Source organism: Nicotiana attenuata, unplaced genomic scaffold (genome assembly GCF_001879085.1).
Source record: "Nicotiana attenuata strain UT unplaced genomic scaffold, NIATTr2, whole genome shotgun sequence".
In the NCBI taxonomy this organism is placed as follows: Eukaryota; Viridiplantae; Streptophyta; class Magnoliopsida; order Solanales; family Solanaceae; genus Nicotiana; species Nicotiana attenuata.
Genome location: NW_017670616.1, coordinates 123982 through 143992, shown reverse-complemented (window position 1 = coordinate 143992; position 20011 = coordinate 123982). Strand labels below are relative to the sequence as shown.

The 20011-nt window shown below is 37.9% G+C and overlaps 1 protein-coding gene across 2 annotated transcripts; it reads right to left on the bottom strand.

The window, feature by feature from the left end:
• Positions 1 to 15228: 15228 nt before the first annotated feature.
• On the bottom strand, positions 15229 to 20011 carry LOC109241553 (floral homeotic protein APETALA 2-like). 2 transcript variants are annotated; one of them, XM_019408302.1, is made up of 10 exons: positions 19097 to 20011; positions 18820 to 18845; positions 18704 to 18734; positions 18516 to 18603; positions 17958 to 18103; positions 17782 to 17826; positions 17393 to 17484; positions 17138 to 17301; positions 16253 to 16468; positions 15229 to 15765 (listed from the first exon to the last, which is right to left on the bottom strand). In XM_019408302.1, the coding sequence occupies exons 1-10, from the start codon at positions 19645 to 19647 to the stop codon at positions 15541 to 15543; spliced, it is 1584 nt and encodes a 527-aa protein (XP_019263847.1). In that variant the 5' UTR covers positions 19648 to 20011; the 3' UTR covers positions 15229 to 15540. The 2 variants fall into 2 exon arrangements, with proteins under 2 accessions (XP_019263847.1, XP_019263848.1); XM_019408303.1 differs by having other exon boundaries at positions 17138 to 17277.

The following is a 20011-nucleotide window of genomic DNA, read 5'->3' as shown; positions in this document are numbered from 1 at the left end:
GAAACGAGAGACAAAGTGGTTCGACCCAGGCTCGGATAAAAATGAGGGCTCCCACAGATTAGAGCTCGGGGGGATGAATGACATACCAAAAATCGGACATGGCCAAACATGGGAAGAATCGAGGCTAAAGGTAAGACGATTAGAGAGGACGAACGAGGGGACGAAATATTCATCATCAACCGAATATTACGGCGCGAATCTTGCCCGATATCAACTACAGATTGTGTTTTACTAGAAGAGAAGGATTTTTACCTTATTTATACTTGTACTAGGATTGAAACTTTCCTACTATATCAAAACAATAAAGTTTATTTTTATTTTCTAGCTATTGTTCAAAGTGTTCTTCAGCTACTCATTTCTTTAGTTTCAACTAGTGGTGGCAAAATGGTTAAAAGAAAATAGTTAACTACCCATGTTATCCACTAAAAAATGGGTTGGATAATGAACTTCTTAAAAACGGGTCAAATATGGATAAGAACCATATTATCCATTTAGAAAATGGTTAATCAATGGATAACCAATGAGTTTAACTTTTACATTTGTAAAGCCTCAAATTGGGGGTTCCTCAAGTTTGGGACACTAGGAATTCTCCCAAGAGTGATCATATTCAAGAAGTCATGGATAATATGGTTAACCATGTTATCCGTCGGTTAACCCATTTTTTATTCGTATTAAATATGGGTTGGGTTGGATAATTTATCTATTTTTTCATTATCCGTTTTCAACCCGAACCATATCTGACCCGACCCGCCCGTTTGCTCCTCCTAGTTGCAACCGAGCTCATCTCGAGGGCTCGATCGGAACTAGTTTCAGCGTTCAACTAAAAGCCAGGCTTAATGGTTCTATCATGTTTGGTTTGATCGTTTTATTGCCCTTTAATTTAATTATTTTTTGTTCTTAGATCATTCGTGTTAAATTAAATCATGTATCCTTTAAACCGCGTACAAATTTAATTTTTACTTATTTTAAGGGTAAACAGTTTGACGCCCACCATGGGGCAAAAGATAGTAGTGGTGATTTAACATGAATCTCCATAACACACACTATTTTACCCTGCTCTTTGAACTTTGATTTTAGGTCTATTCAAAATGTCAAATTCTCAGTCTGCTCAATTGAACGATGACGCCAAGTCAAGCCACCACGGTGAAAATAATAACGTGGTAGCAAGCAATGGTGTGCCCCCTGTTGACCTTAATGGCATTCCAATCACTGAACCAATCGACGCCAATTAACAAGTTGCTATCAATATCAACCTACCAACTGGTCCCGAAAATAGCATTCACGGGGCACCCCGGCCATCGGCTCAAGAAGCGCCTGAAGGGAGAGGTGATGGAGTCCGCGTACATTTGATTTTTGAAATGCTACAAGCTCAGAGAGTAGAAATAGCACAACTGAAGAGTCAAAACCACAAACAGAACACGGCCGAACTCGAGCGGGTTGGAGAAGATGCTCGGAGAGACTAACGGGTTATCGCAGAACCAGATTGGTTTGGACTCGGGGAAACATTCGAGGTGATAAAAATGCTCGAAGCACTAACAAAATGGATGGAGTCTGGCGAAAAGAAGATAGAGGCAAATGACAAGAAGGTGGAGACTTACAATTCAAGGGTCGATTAGATCCTGGGAGCGCCTCCGATATTGAAAGGACCGGATTCCAAAAGTTCATTTAGAAACCATTTCCCCCAAGTGTAGCGCTGAAGCCAATTCTGAAAAGGATCCGAATGCCCGATATTCCCAAATATAATGGAAACACAGATCTAAACGAGCATGTGACCTCCTACAAGTGTGCAATAAAAGGCAATGACCTCGAGGACAACGAAATCGAGTCGGTGTTGCTGAAGTAATTTAGGGAAACCTTATCCAAATGAGAGATGATATGGCACCATAACTTACCTACAAATATATTGATTCGTTTGCTATGCTTGTTGATGCCTTTGTTAAAGCCCATGATGACGCTATCAAAGTTGAGACAAGGAAATCGGACCTGTTAAAAGTCAAGCAAAGGGACAATGCTATGCTTAGGGAATTCGTGTCGAGGTTCCAAATGGAACTGAAGGACCTACCCCTGGTTGCAGATGATTGGTCCGTTCAGGCGTTTACTCAAGGACTCAACCACCGAAGTTTCGTTGCTTCTCAACAATTGAAGCAAAACTTAGTAGAGTACCCTGTGGTTACTTGGGCCGATGTTCACAACAGGTACCAGTCAAAGATCAGAGTCGAAGACGACCAACTGGGATCTCCCTTGGGGTCTGTTTATCCTAATAAAGTGAACGACGGGTCTAAAAAAATTGTGGATCAAGAGCCGAGTCCACCCTGAGATCGATACCAGCCATACAGCTTGGATATAAGGGGAAACAGACCTAATCGCTACCCGATCAGGAACAATAGGAGAAGCGACCAAGGTCCAAGCAATCGAGGTTTGGTGAGTAGAAACTGTTTCGATGGATCACTCGGGGGCAGAGAAGCCCCAAGACTATCAGAATATAACTTTAACGAGGATGCAACAAGTGTAGAGTCGGCCATCGCTCGCATCAAGGAGACCAAATGGCCATGGCCACTCCAGTCTGATCCTGCATAGAGGGATAACAACTTGATATGTTTAGAGCTTCGGTCACAACATATAAACGGCTTGGAGATGTCTGAGTTCGTGCATAAAAAGTAAGGTCCTTACACATTTTTAATCCACAAAAGTTACTTCAGTCCCCGTTAAGTTACTCGGTCTTGAATTATGAGCATGAAAAGAGCCACCTTCGGCAAATAATAGTGTGTCCGGTTAAAAAATCCAAATATTTTAACAAAGACTTCATTTTCTATCGGGTCCTCCGAAGTCGAAGCAACTCAGAGTTATTATTTAATCAAGACCTCACCTAGGCTTTGGGAGATTAAATGATTTAAGCAATATCAAACTCTATGCTAAGGCATCGATGACGTATTTTGAAGTCCGAGATACAAGTTATATATATCTTAAGTCGTAAACATACGCAAGTATAGAAAAGTAAAGGACACAACATACCAAAAGGTATTTACAAGGGCTTTGTAAAACAGCCCCAAACTACATGGCATACAACCATAAGAAAAGACAAAAATAATCTGAGGCATTTCTTGCCTAGTCTTCGTCAGAACCCGACTCGCTATCCGAATCATCGGGTTGGTATCTCGCTTTGTCCCCGGCCTCAATCCTCTTAACCTCTTCGATCTCGGCCCCTAGGTCAAACCCCCGGTCATGGATCTCCTCAAGAGTCTCTCTCCAAGACAACCACTTTATGTATTCATCCTTCGTTATTACACAGGCATTAGCTACCTCTACATCGTTCTTGTATTGGGCCAGCATATCCTGGACTTTCGAGACCTCTCCTCAAGTCACCACCAATTTGGAATTTAGTGTAGTGTATTCCTGGCCGAGAGCGTCCCTTTCTACAACGTCCGAGTTGAGTTGTGCCCGAAGCTCCTCATTTAGCCGAGACCATTTGTCGGCTTTTTCTCTCATCACCTGGAGCTGTACTTTGGTCGATGCCAGGTCCTCTTTGGTGGCATCCCGCTCTGAGACCAGGAGGTCCATTTTTTCCCTCAACTCCTTAGCTGAGGCTTTGACCTCGTCTATTTGGCCCTAAGCTAGTTGTGATGACACGATAGGTCATTTATAGTATTAGCCCTCAATATTGTGTTTCGAAGCCTCGAATATCTCCTTTTATCCTTCCTCGATTTGTGTGCACAGTCCATGTCTTTTTCCGGAAAGTTTTTATGTGAAAAATTGATAAAAATGTGAAATCATGCTTTAGAACTCATTTGAGTTGACTTCGGTCAACGCTTTGAGAAAACAAACCCGGATCCGCAGTTTGACAGTCCGGTGGATTCGTATCGTGATTTGGGACTTGGACGTATGCGCGAAATCGAATTCAGAAGTCCCTAGATTGATTTATCACAATTTGTTGAAAATTTGAAGTTTAGAGGTTTAAAGAATTCATAAATTTGACCGTAGTTTGACGTTGTTGCTACCGGGTTCGAATTTTGGTCCTAGAACTTGGTATAGGTCCGTTTTAGTATTTATGACTTGTCTGCAAAATTTGGTGCAAAACGGAGTTGATTTGACGTGATTCGGACGTCTGGTCGTGAAAATGGAAGTTCTTAAGTCTCTTCGAAAAATTTCATGTGTTTTGATGTCCGATTCATAGTTCTAGGTGTTATTTTGGTGTTTTTATTGCGCGAACAAGATCGTATGATATTTCTGGACTTGTGTGTATGTTTGGTTTTGAGCCCCGAGGGCTCGGGTGAGTTTCGGATAGGCTTCGGAGTGATTTTGGACTTAGGAGAAATAATTGGTGTATCTGGTTCTAGTGCTGGTCTCTGATCTCGCAATTGCGAGGTCAGTGTTCTCAATTGCGAACATTCAAATCCTTGTCAGGTTCGCATTTGTGAACCACTTCTTTGCATTTGCGAAGAATGGCTGGGTTATCGCATTTGCGATCAAAAGGTCACTTTTATGGAGGGCCAGAGTTCGCATTTGCAAACAAATCATTGCAAAAGCGATGATAGCAGAGATGGGGCTTCTTCACATTTGTGGGATTCGCAATTGTGAACCCCGGGTTGCAATTGCGACATCTGCGCCTAGGCAAAAGCAAAGATGGACGGGATTTTAGCTCATTCTTTCAAATTCTCAACCCTAAACACCTTAGAGGCGATTTTCCCAAGAGCTTTTCTTCCTAATTTCTTTGGTAAGCAACTTCAATCTACTCTCTTTCCTTTACCCATTACATTTCATAAGTTTTCATCATTAAATTTAGGATTCATGGTAGAAATTGAATTTCGGTAGAATTGGAGATTTTTGTAAAATTTAAATTTAGACCTCGAAGTGAGGTTGGATTTCGAAACAAGTTACATAACCGGGCTCAGGAGTGAATGGGTAATTGAGTTTTAGTTCAAATTTCGAGTTTTGACCAAGCGGGCCCGGGGGTTAACTTTTGTTGACTTTTTCAATAATGACATAAATTGAACCTCTTTCATTCGTGGGTTGATCTTAAGGATTATCTTGAACGTTTGGTTAATAATTTGCTAGATTTGGTTGGTTCGGAGGCTTGTTCGGAAGGCAAGGCCGTGGTTGAACCTTGAGTCAATTTCGGAGCAAGGTAGTGTCGTGGTTAACCTTGACTTGAGGAATTAGGACTTTTTTTGTCTATATGCTACGTGTTTAATGTGTGGGTACAACGTATATGTGAGGTGACGAGTACTTATGAGTTGTTGTTGGGTCAAAGTATGCGGGTAGAACTTGTTTCCTCGTGATTTATTTCCTCGTTAATTATGATATCCATGTTTAGATTAGATTATTACGTGCTTGATCGTTTCTTCCATATTTATGGATTAAATGTGAAGGTTGAGTATTTTGAATTTGAGTTTTGGTATCTTGGAATCATTATTGACGTAAAGTGTATCCTTGCATTATCTATCTCCGGAATTCTCATATTCATTACTACATGGTAAGGGAGAGAGTAAAAGCAAGAAGGGTGATGTCGTGTCATGTTATTACTTCATTTATTCATTAATACATGCTGAGGAAGAGAGATAAAGCATGAAGTGTGATGTCGTGCCACCTATATCAGTTATTCATTGTAACATGGGCAAATCATGAGTAAAAGCATGAAGGGTGATGATGTGTCATTTCATTCTATTTATGTCATTATTTCATAGTAAGGTTGAGAGTAAAAGCACGATGGGTGATGCCGTGCCATCCTCATTCCATATCTTTATTCGTCTTTATTGGTTAATGATTTATTTGACTGCTTGGTGTTGTCATTCCTGTTGTACTTAATCGTATCTTGTTCCCCTTTCGCATGTCTCATCCCAATCGTACATGTTAAATCTCTATTTTGTTGTTGTTTGGTACGTATCTCTATGTTTGTATAGGTTTAATTACGTGAGTGTCCTGTTATAGTTTGGTACTACCTCGTCTAGGTTAGGCTCGACACTTATAGAGCACATTGGGTCGGTTGTACTCATACTACACTCTACACTTCTTGTGCAAATTTTGTTACTGGTCCGAACTGTACGCGAGGTGCGCCAGCTCAGATTATCACATTTGGAGACTCGAGGTAGATCTACTGACGTTCGTAGACCTTGAAGTCCCCTTCCAGTTTCCTCTTTTACTGTTCATTTCATTTAAAATAGTTGTATTTATTTCAGACCTATTTGTAGAACCTCTAGTAGCTCGTGCACTTGTGACGTCAGATCTGGGGTTGTACTTAGATATTTTGGTTTTTATACCTTTTCGCACTTTATCCAATTTATTTCAGTTTAATTGGTTTCAATTACTTGAATTGTTTTAAAATGGCTTAAGAATTACTCTAACGTTGGCTTGCCTAGCGAGTGGAATGTTAGGCGCCATCATGGTCCCGAAAGTGGAAATTTCGGGTCCTGATATTGCTCGATCAGGGTTATCTTCTCTTGGACCTGCGAGGTTGCGGTGTTAGTATCTGGATTTAACCTCTCGTTATTGATCTCAAACACTCTTACCTTTTCAACCAGAAAGGCGTGTTCCTATTTCTCCTTTGAGGCCTCTTTTTTGCCCTTTTCTAGCTCGGCTTGGAGGACGGAGTGGTTCCTAAGGACTTTATCTTTTTGCTCACAAAGAGCATTGTACATGTCCTTTTGGCGGACCTGCTCCTTGAGCTCGAACTCGAGGTGACTCACCTCCATTCGGGACCGCTGAAAGCTCTCATAATGAAGCACCAAGGCCTGAGATATAAAGAGAGGAAAAACTACTAAAAATGCAGTTAAGGCAAAAAGAACTCTATAAAGACACAAAGGGAAGAAGACATACCATATTCAGAGCCTGTTGGGCCTCGTTAAAGAGGCTCGACGCGTCTACCTCGTTCATTTTCACTTGCTCCTCTTTGGTCACCAAGGAACGGATATAGCTTCCGACTGGCCCGAGCAACATGCTAGTATCCGCTGGTACTGTGAACATGACCATCTTCTTTCAATCAGGGTCCACGCTCGGGGCGGGAAACTACTTCTCGAGCTTTGGGCTCGAACTCGGCCCGCCTGGCCCTGATTGCACGACCTTTTCGGGATCTCCAGGTGGCAAAAGCTGGAGTAGTCCTCTAGCATACCGACATCTACGCCCTCAAAGAATGAACTACGGGCCTCGTCTATGGCTCGGGATGCCTCGGTCGGTTTTTCTGCAGCGGCCCGAGCCTCTTCTAAGAAGGCCTCCATATGAGGCGGTGACTCAGAAACATGAATAACGTCAGTGTTTGTCAAAGCGGTTTCCCTTGAAATTAGAAGAGCCTTCTGCAAAGCAGAAGTTGCTTGATCTTCTTCGAGTCCCCGAGCTACAAGGGACTCAGCCTTTCGAGCATCTGCCTTTCGGGGCGCCAACTTCATTTGAATGTCGATAGGCTTGTGAGTGATGAACTCCATGTCATCATCATCCGCAGGATAGTCCCTAAGCCGGTAGAGGGCTTCAGAATAAGGAAAACGAGCATTAGAAGTCTTCCCGTTGCTTTTTCTAACCCTGACAACGATTCTTCTTAGCCTCTGCAGAAGCGTCAGAGGAGTCAGGGGACCTTTTCTTCTTTTTTGTTTTCTCCTCCTTCTTTGTAGCATCTTCGGCGGTAGTCTACAGCGATGTGGATGGTTTTTCAGACGGGGACGAGGCCATGGCCTCGGCAATTGCCTAAAGTTTGGTGGTCTTGGGAAAACTCTTGAAAGTTAAAGACGTGGTCAAATTAATGATAAGATTAAAATAACCCAAAAAGGAAATTCAACAGGAAGGAGAGGGACACTCACCATGAGAACGAGCCTTCCGTTTGCCCTTGAAAAGCTTGTGCCACTCACGCTTGGGATAGGTGAGTTGTTTGCAGCTGCCCTCGACCATTCCCTAAAAGAGGGACAACATTGGGCACTCGGGCAACAGGTGCATATCAGAAAAAACTGAGAAATGAGAATAGAGGGGTGAATTCAAATGAGTAAATTAAGAGGAAACAAACATATGTTTTGAGTTTCACTTTGTGGGAACAACAGGAACTCGAAGGGAATGGGGTCTTTGGTCTTTATCCAAATAAACCTCCCCTTCCAACCTCGGTCCCTATCCTTATCGATGCTGGAGAAGGGAGCCTTCTTTGCCCGTCGGGAAAGCTTGATTAACCCCCCCTCCCCACCAAAAGATTAGGGGGCTGTAAACACGGAGCAGATGGTCGATCATGAACTGGGGCTCCTCCATATTGTTGGAAAAGTGACGAAGAATGGTCACGATCCTCCAAAAGGAAGGGTGGATCTGCCCAAGGCAGATCTCGTACCTCTTACAAAAGTCAAGGACCACCGCATCCATCGGACCGAGTATGAAGGGATACGTGTAAATGCTTTAGTATCATTCCACGTGCGTTATGATGTCCTCATCGAGGCTGGGAATGACTACGTTTTCGCCTTCCCATTTGCAGTCCTCACGGGCCGCTTGGAGCATTTCCTCGGTGAAGGGCAGACATACCTTCACGTCTCCTCACCTTGGTCTCCTTGTTTGGAGGCTTTTCGTCCTTAAAACCATTATCTATGGAGCAGTTTCCGGGGATAAATTCCATAAGAGGAGGTTCCGGGGCTGCTACTGGAAGGGTGGTCCTCGGTGCCTGCGGCTGAGGTAGATGATGAAAGAGCAGTGTTTTGAGGCACCAATTTTAAAGTTTTAAACCATCTTGGTATGGGAATATGAAGGTTGATATGAAGTTTTGAAGGTTGATATGAAGATTCGAAGATCTGGTCTGAAGATTTGAAAATAAAGTATGAAGGTCTTGAATACAAGAAATGAAGATATGAAGATATGGAGAACAATTTATGATGATTTGAAAGTTTGATGAACAAATAGAAAATTTGAGGGTAACTCAAGAAGATTCGAAATTGAAAAGTAAAAAAGTAAAAATAGGGAACGAGAGCTTTTATAGGAAAGAAATAATAAATACGTGATGTTTCACATTCAATAACTACCGGGGATGGTCAATTGACGGTTGACACATGTCCGAAGTCAGAGCGACGTGAGTGATGAGACGTTTTATCTCGTTAACTTGCTTATGGCGTACGAAGGAAGTAACCGAGGTCAATTAGTCACTTCTCGTCGTTCCTATAAATCTACCCTCCGAGAAATGAGGGGACCACCTGTGTACGGGTAAATCGGGGATAAAGTTACCCCTGATTTCCCGATGAAGAAACGAGAGACAACATGGTTCGACGCAGGCTCGAGTAAAATCGAGGCTCCTACAGATCAGAGCCCGGGGTGAACGAATAACGTACCAAAAAATCAGACATGGACAGACATGGGATGAATCGAGCTCAAGCAAAATAAAGAATCGAGGTTAAAGGGAAGACGGTTAGAGAGGACGAACGAGGAGCCAAAATATCCACTATCAACCGAATATTACGACATGAATCACGCCCGATATCAACTGTGGATCATGTTTTACTTGAAGAGAAGGATTTTACCTTATTTAGACTTGTACTAGGATAGAAACTCCCCTACTATATAAAGGGGAGAATCTTTTCTTTTTTAAAACCACTGTTGGCACGCCTATCAAAGAAATAGAGTTTATTTTTGTCTTCTATCTATTGTTCAAAGTGTTCTTCAGCTACTCATTTCTTTAGTTGCAACTGAGCTCATCTCAAGGGCTCGATCGGAACCAGTTTCAGCGTTCAACTTAAAGCGATGTTTAATTGTTCTATCACGTTTGGTTTGATCGTTTTGTTTCCCTTTAATTTAATTATTTGTTGTTCTTAGATTATTCCTCTTAAATTAAATCATGTATCCTTTAAACGGCGTACAAATTTAATTGTTACTCATTTCAATGATAATCAACAATCATATGATATTTGGATTGTATTAATTTGATTAATTAGGTTTGTATTATATAAGACTAGTTAAAAGGGAGAAGCGTTCCGAAAAATTTATCTGTTTTTAAGGCCAGAACCCTTAACCGGCAAACCTGGCTCATTTTTCCAATTCAAGTAAAACTTTAAGAACTCTAGATTACTGTTTCCAACCGTTGAAGCACTTCTATTTTTGGAAAGCCTCATCATTACTTCACATGAAAACAACCAAATAAATTCGACCCCCATGCATTTACCTTATTCCATCTTGATATTTTGATGATGTTTCCTTGTTCCACTTTCTTTTTTCCTCCTCACCATGTCGCCCACCGTTTTCACCAACTCTCCAATTAAAACCACACCCGCCAAAACTCTTTTACTCCCTACATCTCAATTTATGGGCAAATTTCGAGAGTTAAATTAGTGGTTCTTTGACCGTTATCTTTTTATATGTATTTTAAATATGTTGGATCACTAATTATTATTCTCTCCGGTTCACAATAAGTGTCCAATTTACTTTTTCATTTTGGTTCAAAATAAATGTCCAGTTATGTAATCAAGAAAAAATTCAATTTGTTTTTACAAAATAACCCCTATGTACATATCCCTAAAAAGTTTTCTTACTCCTCACATTAAATATTTAATTAGGGGTAGTTTAGTCATAGTAGGTATTTTTGTATAGAATTTAGTATTTCCTTAATGGGCGTGCTAAAAGTAAATTGGACACTTATTGTGAACCGGAGGGAGTATTTATTTTTTACATAGTTTCTAAGCATGCAATTAGAATTAAAGTTTGAATCTCGAAAAACAAAAAGTGTTATATAAATCGGGACAGAAGAAGTAGTTTTTTTTGTCGTTTCTACATTTTTACCACGTGACATGTTCATATAATTATACAAACAAAAGTCGAGCCAGTACATACTTATAGGGGTCGTTTTGTATGAGGTATAAGTAGATATAATGCTGGTATAAAAATTTAATACCACCTAATACTTTGTTTGGTTAGCAAACCTGGTATAAGTTATCCCAGGATTAAAATTAATACCGGATAACTTATACCTTGTAGGGGGTGGAGTAATTAGTGTTGGACTTTAAAGCATTGGGCTTCAAAGACTTTAAGCATTGGGCTTTAAAGTCTAAGAGTGTGAATTGGAAATGACGGGAAATAAAATTGAGGGAAATAAAAATTTGAATAAAGTGAGCTTTTGTCTTGAACTTTGTCCCTCATTGGTGAGGGACAACTACATTTGTGTGTGTATATATATATATATATAATCACTTCTTAAAGCTCTTAAAAGGAGTTGAAGAGAATGAACCCTCGCGCCGTCGTCGTCGCTCGCTCGGCTTCGGCTTCGGCTTCGGCTTCGGCTTCGGCTTCGGCTTTGTCGATCGATAAGATTATTTTTGGACAAATTTTTTTTAATTAATTACTTAATAATTAATTAAATGTCAGTTAGTTAGCCGCTGTCCGGGGCCAAAACACTGCTGTAGATTCAGAAGGCCACTCTGGCCGCGGTCTTGGCGTAACCGCGGCAGGACGCGCAAACTTCTGAACAGACACCTTTTCCAGAACAAACATCACACCTCTTCCAATAATTGCCTATAAATTCTGAGGCATGGCTTCGTTTTTAACACACTGAAAAAATTACAAAACTTCCTTCTTTCTAAAATACTGCATTCTAATTCGCAGTCTCTCTCTCTCTCAAATTTGTAAGTGTGATTTTGCTCCATTTTTTGAGTTCGTTGGTATCCTGCAGTTTGTATTGCTACTGTTGCAGGAAGGTTTATTCCGTTTCATCCTGGGAGGACTTAATCCATTACCTTGGCAACGTGTGAGGGGGTTAAAATTCCTTAAGGACGCACAAGCAAATTGTGGACTCGGAATATTTCTTATTCTTTACTGTTTTCCAGTTTCTTTTATTCTTCTAACAGTTTCTTGATTTTGTGTTTTAACACAGTAGCGGATTACAGTTAGTGCCGGGATAACTCATACCTTCTTCTTAGAAATTATACAATTGTTATTTTTAATACAACATACCAAACAATGAATAAAAAATAATACCAAGATAACTAATCACAGCATAACATATCCCAACATAACTCGTATTCAAAGCAAACGACCCCACACTTGTTATGTATGCCCTGCTGAATGGTGAGAGTAAAAGTAAAAAGAAACACTCCATATGAAGGAGGAAAACTCATATATATTCTCATCAGTAAAGTAAAGTAATATGTATATCTTTGTGAATTTTTTCAGTATGCAAAGAAGGAATCTAACACGTCTGAAGTATGGTCTGCTCTGTCCCATCCTGTCCTAATTAACTTGCCACTGAACCAAATGTTTTAATTAACTAGCAAACTTTTTCTTTTTTCCCTTTCTCATTTCCTTTTTCTAGCTCCAAAGTTTCTCCAATAATCAAAATCAAAATAAAAACTAGCTTAGGTTTTCAAATTTAAGATGTATATATTCTGATCGATCACTTCGATTTGTGACTCTAGCTAAGTAAACTTTTGAATTCTTTTTGTAGTGCAATCAGGAACTTCAAATGTGTAAGTAGTGGCCAAACCATTGTCATTATCAAGAGATTATCCTTCTCTCTCAAATATATATACTTCACTTATTATCTATATATACTAATGTTTATTATATATAAAAATCCCTAGCGAGGAAAGAAATTGTGTTTTTTTTTCTTTTCTGGAAAATCCATTTTGCTATCAATAATTGATGAATCGGAGTAAAAGAAAAAGACTTAATACATACGAAATACCTATATACTATTATATAATTTCATGCAAACACTTAGGTGTGTAAGTGTCATCCAATCAGACAAAAACTATCTAACTTGTACAAATATTCTCCATGAATACTTTTCCAATAATCCAATATTTTTCTGCATATATCCCCTGCCCCTGTCCACCGCCAACCCCCCCCGCCCCCCCCGGGAAAATATATTTTTTTATATATATTTTCAATTTTAATTTTTTCATCTGTTGATTTACAGGTTTCGATGTTTTACAAGTTCCAAAGTTATGAGTTTAGAGGTTTATGTGTTTGAAAGTTTACGGGTTTAGAAATTATAAAGCTTACGGGTTCGAAAGTTCGCGGTTTTTACATAAAAAAGTAAAGCAACACATTAGTTGCTTTGGGTTGTGTCAATTTTTAGAGACTTGGGGAAGGGATGTGTGAGGGNATTATTATTAAACGTAGCTAAAAAATATTTTCTACTCTCTAACCAAACAATAGAAAATATTTTTCGAAAAATATTTTTCACTCACCAACCAAACAAGGGAAAATAAGTAATAAAACCACTCATTTTCCATGAAAACATTTTCTAGGAAAACATTTTCCATGGAAACATTTTCCTTCGTACCAAACACACCCTTCATACATACGAAATATCTTTATACTATTATATAATTATTTGCAAACACTTAGGTGTGCAAGTGTCATCCAATCAAAATGTATGTTTCACAAAAAAGACAAAAACTATCTAACATGTACAAATATTCTCCATGAATACTTTTCCAATAATTCAAATTTACAATAACTTATCTTAGAAATACTTAATTTAGGTACTTGAAACTAAAGCAAAATTTAAGTTAAACTTCATCTTTAAAACCGTTCGTGGGACCCAAGGCGAGTAGAGAGAAAGAAAGAGATTCATGAATAGAATAAAAATAATAAATTGTCAACCAACAATTAAGGAAGCAGCTCAGTGCATTTTTATTTTTTAATGAAGCTTTATTCTTGAGCAGGTAAGGTCAAAAAGCACAGCAAAAAAGCTAGTAGTATATTGTTTATGCCCTATTGGCTTTATCATATGTAGACGTTCTAACGAGACAACGTTATTCAATTTAACTAATACTCCTCAGTTGATTATGTGAATAAATCATTAACAGGAATAAACAAAGATGGAAGGTTAGCTATATTTATTATAATCGATGATGACGAGCCAGATGATGAAAGCACACACATTATTTTAACTTGATCTAGTACCCCAACTAGAATATCAAATTAGAAGTTGGATTGATTAATTTAGTCTTTTATTACTACTTAGGGATAAGGGCAAAGGTGGGTCAGATTTATAAATACACCATCCTCGGCAACATACAATCATCAAATTAAATTTAGTACAACCAGTTTGGCCCCTGGTCGGTGACCCAGCATTTTACAATTTACATTTTAATATAAATTTTTTTTGAAGGTTCGGAGTTTAGGTTATGTCCCTTTCATCATAATAGCCATTTCTTCCTTTCTGTGTCATGAGAACCGATGAAGATGGTGACAATTCATCGCCATTAATTGGGTGATATATCTCCAAATGAAATAATGGAAAAATAGGCAATAAACATTCGTACTTACACGGATTTTTGTTTAAAGTCCTAGTACCACATTTTAGACATCACCAGCTTTTTTAATATTGATTTTAAGTTTTATGAACTGGCAATGTTAAAGCCGAGGGTCTACCGGAAACAAACTCTCTATCCCTTGGGGTAGGGGTGAAGCCTGCGTACACTCTACCCTTCCCAGACCCCACTTGTGGGATTTTACTAGGTTATTGTTGTTGTTGAACTGGCAATGTTAAATATATTTATATAATCAGGTCATTTGTTGGTGTGCAAACAAAGTCCCATATTGGTAGCTAAAAAAGACTAGGAGTCTACATATAAAGAGTATGGATCTCTTATAATTGTGTGAGGCCTTCTCGAAAAAACCGTACGGACTTGACTAAAAACGAACAATATCATACCATGTTAGGAGTATCATCGTATCGTTTTAGCCCAACAACGTAACATTTATACAATACTTAGAAGTAATTTTCTTTAATAAGTATTAATTGATAACCTAACAAAATAATATTAACATTATAATATGTTATACATTAAAATACACTGAGAAAGTAAAAATCTTAATGTTAGTGTATTTAACCTAAATCATTTATATTAGGCAGGCTGATTATACATTTACCACATTATAGACAGATATACATGACTCTTGTATATATGAATTTAGACTAATTATACAAATTTGTCAAGTGTAGCTATCACAAAATTTCACAATTTCAGTTTCATAGGTTCAATATTTCAAATATAAATTGTAAAAATTTGGGTCATGATACTAAATATGAATTCATTTGATTATTCGACTTGATAAGGCTATATGTTGTCTAAAATTGGGTATCTTCCTTATATGCAAAATGTGGGGTACGTTGGTACCATCTTCCAGACAAACTCAATCATTTTCGTCTAAAAGAAATGGACAAAAAACTGACTTTACTGCCTTTCTCATTTAGGAAACAAGGGTTCCATTGCAAGTAAATTTAGCTACAGGTCAAAAGAATGAAGACAAAAACAATCGAATAAAATAAGAATCTGCATTGGTAAATAACAACAGCAAAAATATTATTTGTGGATGGTATAGATTTGCAGCTTATAGTCAGAACTCAGAAATATCCAAAAGAAATCTAGTGAAAATCTGTCCTTGAGTTAATTTTGGACCAATATATAACGAGATATCAAATTTCCAAAGAGTTGGAATCTCCCAAAATATTTAATTTCCACCCTTTTTTTACCCTATGGTTCCCATCAAGAACCCTGGTGAATATATATATGCTACCAATAATTTATATATATCTAGAGTATTAATTAAGAACCTTAACGCATTAAGTACTTTTTACAAATTGAGCTTATAAAAATGTCAAGAAGGTCTCATGAGAGAATAATGGTAGCCATTTTTGTGAGACCAGTTTTGATGTCTTAATATCTGCTGAGGGAATCCTGATGATGCTGCAGCAGTTGCAAGTTGCTGAGGATGAAGGATATTATTGGATTGCCATTGTTGACTATCACTTGATGAAAACGAAACATCTCTTCTATTTGTAGCTCCAATTCGGACCCCATTGCTGCTGCTTGGAAATTGAATCTAATAATTTGAACAAGCTTTAGAAGTATGACAAAATAAATATATATTCCTAGAGGAATTACACTAATGAAAAATAGATTTATACATCGATAGTGTATTATAATTTTATATTATTTTGGCGTAACTTAACTTGTTAAAGCAGGCGGTTAGATTTTTTCTAGGTAATTAATTCCATTTAATTATGGACGGTTAATGTCATTTATCTTTTGAATAATCTGATTTGTCTATAGATATTTTTTTACTCTGTTAGTTAGTACTATATAAAAGTTAAAGTCTACTTAAAATAGAATTCAACTTATATGCACTTAATAGTGTAACAAATTATTATACTATCAGTGTAATTTAACTTGTTGAATTAAATTAGTTGATTTGTTTTTCGGTTACTAATTTTTTTCTTATAAGTATTGCCCTTTAATTATTTTTTAAGTGATCTAACAACGAAATAATTAGTAATAGAAGTTAAAATCAAGTTAAAATGGATACTGACATGATAATTTGACGAGTTGAACTGTGGTGGAAACGTCATTTGAATCATTTGGGATTCACCAGCTCTCATATATTGGTCAAACCTTTGCATTTCATTGTTGTTTGGGTTGAAGGAGCCAGGAAAATGTAGGTGCGTTTTACTCAAGAGCTGCAAGGTTTCCGACTCATTGTAACCATCTCTTCCTCGGGCATCAACATCAATTGGACTAGTTTGATGCTGAAATTGAAACACGTTTAATATTGAGTGAAAAAATACTACTATAAATAGTTGTTAAAAATGTAATGTTCAAGGTGTCCCCAATGTAATTGTTTAATGTTAACAGTGCAACGAATGATTTTATCCCTAATAACAATCTCTTATATGAAAGACATGGCATGTTTGAAACCACAAAATATAAAACGCATTTATGGTATATTATATTCGTCTATGTTCTTGTGATGTTGTTATTTCTTTCTAAGGTTTATTGATGGTACTGATATACTGTCTCTTTTCTTCTTCCTTTCGTCTTCTTCAGCCGAGGATGTATCGGAAATGGCCTCTTTACCTCTCGGGGTAGGGATGGTCTGCGTACACACTACCCTCCCCAGACACCACTAGTGGGATTTCACTGGGTTGTTGTATGCACATTACACCCCCTTGAGGTGTGGCCCATCCTCGAATCCTGTGTGAACGCGTGATGCTTTGTGCTTTGAATTGGTTTTTTGTTTTGGTATTACTATGCACACCTTTAGTTTAAGAACATAAAATTCAAAAAACTTCTTTACACTCATAAATTATTCCTCAATCAAATAAAGACATATCAAATGAACAAGAATATGTGGACAAAGAAGAGAAAATGCAGGATAGAGGTTGGAAGAAATTAAGGTACAAAAGTTATGTATGTACCTTGGGCCTCAAACCGTGGTGCCTCCAATCAGCTTCAAATTGCATTGAAGAACTTTTATCCCTATTATTATTATTATCCTCCATTTCTCGGCTGCTTTGCTTTGAGCTCGCGCCACCCAAGCTTAAGTCAAGGCTGTGATCTGCTGCCTTATAATTAGTACATTCTGGAAAAAGCACATTTTACGGCGATTTTTCTTTTATTGTGGAAAATAACAACCCAAAAATTGGAAGCAAAGGAACAAATAACATATTTACCAGCTGAATTAAGTTCATTTTCATAAATGCTAAGATCGAAGTTCGTAACTGCATCCTTCCCATTACACTTGATGGCAGCTTTATCATAAGCCCTATGTACAAGAAAACAATAAAAGGGTATTTTAGCAGAGTGCTGGTGCCAGAAATTCGAACAAACAAAAAAATCCAAAAAACTTTCAAGGGGATTCCCTTCAATAATTTTAATATATTTCAAAAAATTATTATATTTGTTTAGTGTAATCTTCAGAGGAAGGAATTTAATTGAACCCTTAAACACATTTAACTCTGCGAATGTGTTTTAGCCCTCACTAGTAGCTGCACTAAGTGCAAGAAATTTAATCTAATATTTGGCAAAGAAGAATAAATTCAGCAGTACTGGAGACACCCACCTGGCAGCTTCAACTTCAGTATCAAAGAGTCCCAAATAAACGTACCTGTTTGAAAAGGAAAAAAAAATAGAAAATGAGAAGTCAATAGCAAGCAAGGAATGGTAGGATATTATTCCTTGAAAATGGATTCAATTCAGGAGAATGATAAGATTAGGATAAGATTTATCTTTCTTTACTTTTTGCCCAATAACTGTCCCATTCTAGCTTCCCATCTACCACATTTGTGCAAAGTCACCCCTCTATACTTAGAACTTCCCCTCGGAAAACCAGTACTTTGTCTCCGAAGTACATGCACAAATTCTTCCTTGGTTAGATTCCTCATCTGCATCATACAGCAAACCAAAAAGAATATTTACAACATAAAATTAAAAAGAGAAATTCGAAAACTTTTGCATACAATTTCATATGTTTCATGTTGAGAATATTGTGTAACACATAGAATATAGGTTCCATTGCATCTGGCATAGGCAAATTGTGCATATAAACCATTTGGTTCAACTGCAGCATTTATTGTTTACGAAACATAGATATATGGAATAAAAATCACTTCTAATCTTATAAATACAAATGAGTAATGGATTCAGTGATAAAACATATCAAAAAATGAAGAGTAGAAAAGTAAACTCACTGTTGAGGATAAGGGAGTCACTATTTAGGATTAGGAGAGAGTGAAACTTAAAGTAGAAAAGCACATTCTTTCACGGTCTGTCACTTTGATCTGACGATGAACCTACCTGTTTTAAGTCATCCTCATAATCCTCCAGGTTAAAGTTTATGTCTGCCTCCACTCCCCGAAACTTGATTGCTGCCCTATCATATGCACTGAAACCACATTTTTACTATTTAATCTTCTTTTTCAACTTCATCTCCCATTTTAAAGTTGAAGCAAACAAAAATTTAGTTCAAGAATCAAAGAACTCACCGAGCTGCTGTATGTGCTGTATCAAACCCACCTACAAAAATTGATCCTTGTGAGATAAATTTTCAAGGATAAGAATATATAACTAAACTTAGAGAAGAATGGAGAAAAAACAGTACCTAGATAAACTTGCTTCCCGCAATCCCTGAGTGATATATATAATACAAGTGAATGAGAAAATGAAGTATGAAAAAAAATTCCAGTATGAAGAAAAAAAAAGCCCAGAGGGAAGATATTGGGAAGTTAGCAAAGGCGGTTTCTTCTTATGTGTCTAAGCACAATAAAGTACAACAGATAGTCGTGAAATAATCAAAAAGGCAAAAACAAATTAATCTAAACATCACCATTATTAGAAAAATAAGATGGTCAATATATACATGTATATTAAGGGCTCACCATATATGTGATTCCCACCGGCCAGTTCTCCGGTAAAAGGTAACACCACGATACTGTGAACTCCTAGACCTTGGACCACGCCGGCTCTTTTTCATAGGCTGCACTTGCTGCGACAACTCAGCACCTTTTCCCACTGGCAAATTACCAGATGTCTCCGAATGATAAAATTTTACTCCAGCCCAATGGGCTCTTGGAAATCTAGAGGATCTATCATCAAAATCGGCAGCAGCTCCAATTTCCAACTCATCAACCGGAAAAAACTGCCGGGTAACCGGAGGTTGACTCTCCGATGACAAGTTGTCGTCGTTACCCGGAGCTATCATAGAGAAACCAAAGATTTTACTAGGATTAGTTGTTCTCTTTTTCTTACCTTTTTGTCCATTATTGTCTTCTTCTTCTTCTTCCTCGGAACCATATTCCTCAATATTATTATCCACTGCTGATGAACTTGAATTCGAAATGGATCCAACACCTCTGCCTTTCTCATAATAATCACCTTCTTCTGATTCATCGCCCCTTAAATTATGTGGAGAGTCGTTTAGATTCCACATTTCTCTCTATGATTGATGTCTTCAGTTTCCTAACCTATAATGTTTTCTTTTCTTGTTGCCTTTTTCTTTCCTATCTGTCTAAATAGATGTGTGGAGTTTAATATATAACTAATAATGGTAAGATGGAGCTTTTTGCTGAGTCTTCAATGAACACAAGAAACCTACGACTTCAAGAGAGAGGTTAAGTTGTTGCAAGAAAAGGTTTTGAGAGAGAGAGAGAGAGAGTATGCACTTTTGATAGGCTTGGCTAATAAATATATGTTCACTAGTAACTAGTTGTAGTATTTTCACTAGATCTTGTGGCATTCCACCTTTGGCTGCCTAATACAGCATAGACGAGGCCAGTGTTAGAATCCCTACAAGA

Excerpts from the sequence above, each read along its gene's own strand:
- LOC109241553 (XM_019408302.1), bottom strand. The coding sequence starts at position 19,647 with ATGTGGAATCTAAACGACTCTCCACATAATTTAAGGGGCGATGAATCA. Across the intron at positions 18,104-18,515 it reads ATGAGGATGACTTAAAACAG|ATGAGGAATCTAACCAAGGA; the intron begins GTAGGTTCATCG and ends TGTATGATGCAG. Across the intron at positions 17,827-17,957 it reads GGACAGTTATTGGGCAAAAA|GTACGTTTATTTGGGACTCT; the intron begins GTAAAGAAAGAT and ends CTTTTCAAACAG.